The following is a 5,072-nucleotide window of genomic DNA, read 5'->3' as shown; positions in this document are numbered from 1 at the left end:
TTTTGACGGATCCGGATCCGGATCCGGATACCCTAAATTTCCCGGATATCCGGATCCGTCCAAGGGCTAATGTCGGCCACGTCTATAAGTTTTTTTTTATAAGAAGATAAGTTTCAAATCTTCGTTTTTACGCAAATGATGCATTAGCTTTAACTTTTTTTTTTTGGTAGCTCCAAAGACAAAACGAATATCCAGTGTATGAATGGAGACAGCGTTTTTCTAAATGCGGGACGGGATTATAGTGGACGACCCTACAATGTGTTACCAATCAATAACAATAGTAAGGCGTTTTTCAAAAAAACGTCTTTAGTCACCAATCAGAAATGAAGTTTTGTTAAGTGCGTTTTTCTAAAACCAAGTATGAATAGTATTTGCGTTTATCAAAGCTGTCTAATTAGTCATAGACCGCACTTATTTGTTCAAGCACCAATAATACAGCGGTTTTCAAATTCCGCACGGTTACTGTTTTCAGTTATTTTATCAACTAAATTTTATTAATTAGGTTGTTAAAATTATTACATATACAATACAAATGAAAATAATAAATAATAAATAACATCATTAAAATGATTAGAAGACAACTATAGATCAAGTAAATTAAAATAGTACAATTCTTTTTTTTTTTTATAATTGTAGTGTGATCCCAAAGGCTTTCTAGATCTAAGTACTAATCACTACGAGACCCACATGATCTGCATTTTTTTACCACTTAAAACGCTCCGGGTAGCCAAGGAGAATCAAACACATGGCGGTACTCACAGCTGTGAGCCCTTTACCACTAGGCCAAGACCACTTGGTTAAAATAGTACAATTTTTTCAAATAAACTTTTTAAGTTTTTATCACAAAAAGCTTATAAAAAAAGATGACAAAATAATTTTTTTAAAGAGTTAGAAACCCTATACCTTAGATATATAAATAAAAATAAATAATAAATATTTTTTTATATTTTCAAATTTGTATATGTTTCCAAATTCAAATGTTTTTATATTTTTTAAATTAAGATTAATAAAGACATTTATTAGGATTATATATTAAATAAAAAAATTTATAATAAAAATATCTTAAGCAATTAATTTTACATTATTTTTTATATCAAAACCGCACTATATTTTTAATCAAAACCACATTACTTTTTTTTTATCAAAACCGCACTACCTTTTTTTATCAAAACCGGACTTATCCCGCAAACCGCACGAACCGCAGTTGGACTGTACCGCACTTAAATTCCGTCCCGCTAATATAATCAATTCCGCGGTCACCATTCGGATCCTCGGTTTCTTTATTTTCTTACTTGAAATAAACAAAAGCAAAGTTGCCATTACACTTGAAAGCTTCTGAAACTAATATTAAAAGACGCGTGCCAGTACGATTTAGAGATTATTTTAATGCGGGAAAAACGAATTTCAAACTTCAAAGCTTCTAATGATCAAAAAAACTAATCATGGTTTGACCATTTCGTTTAAATATTGTTTTCCTGGGAAGGGAAAAAGGTGTGTACCTCTAATTTTTCTTTCTTTCTCTCTTTTTAATTTTCTCTCCCTTCAACAAAGTCGCGTTTTTGGACTAAAATCTTCAGAGGTATGTGTCTTTGATTTAGATCCATGGTTTCTTCTTTCCAGTATTCTAGTTGTGCTCGTATGAATTGGGTTTTTTTTTTTTATAGTCTTATGGTATAATAACATCTTGTTTGATGTCTTGTAAGGATGATTTAATGGATGAATGAATCGTCAAGGAGATGATGAGGAAGCTTACTGTTTTTGCCATGTGTATTCTCCTTCCTCTAACCCTTTGGATCTCTGAGACAAGAGGGTTGAATTTAGAAGGTCAATATCTTCTTGACATCAAGAGCAAGTTTGTGGATGATTCGCAGAATTTGAAAAACTGGAATTCAAATGATTCTGTGCCTTGTGGATGGACCGGTGTGAGGTGCAGCAACTACAACAATCAAGAGGTTATGTCACTGAATCTTTCCTCCATGGCTCTCTCCGGTAATCTATCACCAAGCATAGGCAGATTGGTTCATCTGAAGGATCTGGATCTATCATATAATGGGTTATCAGGGAATATTCCTAAAGAATTTGGGAACTGTTTAAGCTTGGTGAATCTTAGATTAAACAATAACATGTTTGGAGGGGAGGTACCAGTGGAAATAGGAAAGCTTTTGTCTTTGGAGAAGCTGATCATATACAACAACAGATTCACAGGGTCTCTCCCTATGGAGATTGGGAACCTCTTGTCTCTCACTCAACTTGTGACTTACAGCAACAACATCAGTGGATCATTGCCTCGTTCCATCGGCAAGCTGAAGAAACTAACAAGCTTCCGAGCTGGTCAGAACATGATTTCTGGAAGTTTGCCTCCAGAGATCGGTGGATGTGAGAGCTTGGTCATGCTTGGTCTTGCACAGAACCAGCTGAGTGGTGAAATACCGAAAGAGATTGGTATGCTCAAGAAACTCTCACAGGTGATTCTTTGGGAAAACCAGTTGTCAGGGTTGATCCCAAATGAAATTACAAACTGCACAAGTTTGCAAACTCTTGCTCTCTACAAGAACCAGCTTGTCGGTCCTATTCCTAAAGGACTCGGGAATCTTGCGTCTTTGGAGTATTTATACCTTTACAGAAACATGTTGAATGGAACGATACCGAGAGAGATTGGGAATCTCTCAAGTGCAGTTGAGATAGATTTCTCAGAGAACGGTTTGACAGGAGAGATACCGTTGGAGTTTGGGAACATACAAGGGCTTGAGCTTCTTTATCTTTTTGAGAACCAGCTCGTAGGTACAATCCCTGTGGAGCTTACTAGTTTGAAGAATCTAACAAAGCTTGATCTCTCCATCAATGCATTGACTGGTCCTATTCCTTTGGGGTTTCAGTATTTAAGAAAGCTGTTCATGCTGCAGCTGTTTCAGAACTCTCTCAGTGGGATCATACCGCCAAAACTCGGCGTCTACAGCAATCTCTGGGTTCTTGATCTGTCTGATAATCATCTCAGAGGAAGAATCCCAAGCTACCTATGCCTTCATTCCAATATGATAATCTTGAACTTGGGAGCAAACAACCTCTCTGGCAACATCCCCACTAGCATCACCACTTGCAAAACTCTGGTTCAACTCCGTCTAGCTGGTAACAGCCTCGTGGGCCGGTTCCCATCGAACTTGTGTAAACTGGTTAATCTCACAGCCATTGAGTTGGGACAAAACAAATTCCGTGGTTCAATCCCCCGAGAAGTCGGAAACTGCAGAGCCTTGCAAAGGCTGCAGCTAGCAGACAATGCCTTTACTGGGGAGCTCCCTAGAGAGATTGGCACACTTAGAGAGCTTGGGACCTTGAATCTCTCATCTAATAAGCTTACTGGAGAGATCCCTTCTGAAATCTTTAAATGCAAGATGCTTCAGCGACTTGACATGTGCTGCAACAATTTCTCTGGAACATTGCCAAGCGACGTAGGCTCTCTTTATCAGCTTGAGCTTCTGAAGCTCTCTAATAACAAACTTTCGGGTACTATACCTTTGGCTCTAGGGAATTTGTCTCGTTTAACCGAGCTGCAAATGGGCGGGAATCTGCTCTATGGTAGCATTCCAAGAGAGTTTGGAAGTCTGACAGGTTTGCAGATAGCACTGAACCTCAGTTTCAACAAGCTTACCGGAGAGATACCTTCCCAGCTCAGTAATGTTGTTATGCTTGAGTTACTCCTCCTCAACAACAACGATTTGTCTGGTGAAATACCAAGCTCTTTTGCTAATCTCTCCAGCTTGTTTGGTTACAATTTCTCATACAACAACTTGACTGGCCCTATCCCGCTTCTCCGTAACATGTCCATTTCTAGCTTCATTGGCAATAAAGGTCTTTGTGGACCGCCGCTCGACCAATGTATCCAAACACAGCCTTCTTCTCCTTCTCAGTCAACCGCCAAGCGGAGAGGGATCCGTACCAGCAAAATCATAGCCATCACTGCAGCTGCAATTGGTGGTGTCTCTCTTGCACTTATCGTTCTCATCGTCTACCTCATCAGACGCCCGATGACGACGACTGTGGCTACTTCTATTCAAGAAGACGGGAAATCGTCTGAAACCTCTCTGGACATTTACTTCCCACCAAAGGAAGGATTCACTTTTCAAGATTTAGTTGCAGCCACGGATAATTTTGATGAGAGCTTCGTAGTTGGAAGAGGAGCTTGTGGAACTGTCTACAAGGCGGTTCTTCCCGCAGGTTACACCCTTGCTGTCAAGAAGCTAGCATCGAACCACGAAGGCGGCTGTGTCGATAATAGCTTTAGAGCAGAGATTTTAACTCTTGGGAATATCAGGCACCGTAACATTGTCAAGCTACATGGATTCTGCAATCACCAAGGATCAAATCTGCTTCTGTATGAGTACATGCCCAGAGGAAGCCTTGGAGAAATACTACACGATCCTTCAGGAAATTTGGATTGGTCTAAAAGATTTAAAATCGCTCTTGGTGCAGCTCAGGGTCTTGCTTATTTACACCATGATTGCAAGCCCAGAATCTTTCACCGTGACATAAAATCAAATAATATCCTGCTTGATGACAACTTTGAAGCTCATGTTGGTGATTTTGGACTCGCTAAAGTGATTGATATGCCCCATTCAAAATCCATGTCAGCCATTGCTGGATCCTATGGCTACATTGCCCCAGGTAACGTTACTGCTTTTAATTTTACAATTTGATTTCACTGTTAATACTTGAACTGAACCCAGAAAAAAAAAGGAAACTGAACCGGAGTCTTATTATCCATCCAGACCAAATTTACTCGAATCGAATTCCATGTTTCCTGCAACTTAACCAAATCAATTATTCAAGTTCATCGAGGATCTATATTTTAGTGAAACTATATTAAAGGGCAAATCTCAAAATAGCACATTTCTAAGTTTATATCACAAAAATAGCACTCAAAAACTAAAATGACCAAAATAGCATATTTCTAAGTTTATCTTTTGAAAATTTTAATTTTTTTATTTTTCAAAATTTGAAATCTTATCTCCAAAACCTCATTTCTCAACTCTAAACCTTAAACCCTAAACTCTAAACCCTAAACCCTAAACCCTAAA

At 38.5% G+C, this 5,072-nt stretch overlaps 1 protein-coding gene across 2 annotated transcripts in view; it reads left to right on the top strand.

The window, feature by feature from the left end:
• Window positions 1–1,485: 1,485 nt before the first annotated feature.
• LOC106320874 (probable leucine-rich repeat receptor-like protein kinase At5g63930) overlaps window positions 1,486–5,072 on the top strand; it is a 5,682-nt gene continuing 2,095 nt past the window's right edge. The window contains exons 1-2 of one of the 2 annotated variants that reach the window (XM_013759228.1): window positions 1,486–1,579; window positions 1,704–4,659. In XM_013759228.1, the coding sequence (XP_013614682.1) occupies window positions 1,737–4,659 (2,923 nt within the window). In that variant the 5' untranslated portion in view covers window positions 1,486–1,579; window positions 1,704–1,736. The other variant, XM_013759233.1, reaches the window with a different exon arrangement.

This window comes from Brassica oleracea, chromosome C2, assembly GCF_000695525.1.
Source record: "Brassica oleracea var. oleracea cultivar TO1000 chromosome C2, BOL, whole genome shotgun sequence".
Taxonomy (NCBI): domain Eukaryota; kingdom Viridiplantae; phylum Streptophyta; class Magnoliopsida; order Brassicales; family Brassicaceae; genus Brassica; species Brassica oleracea.
This window is presented reverse-complemented; position numbering and strand designations above follow the sequence as displayed.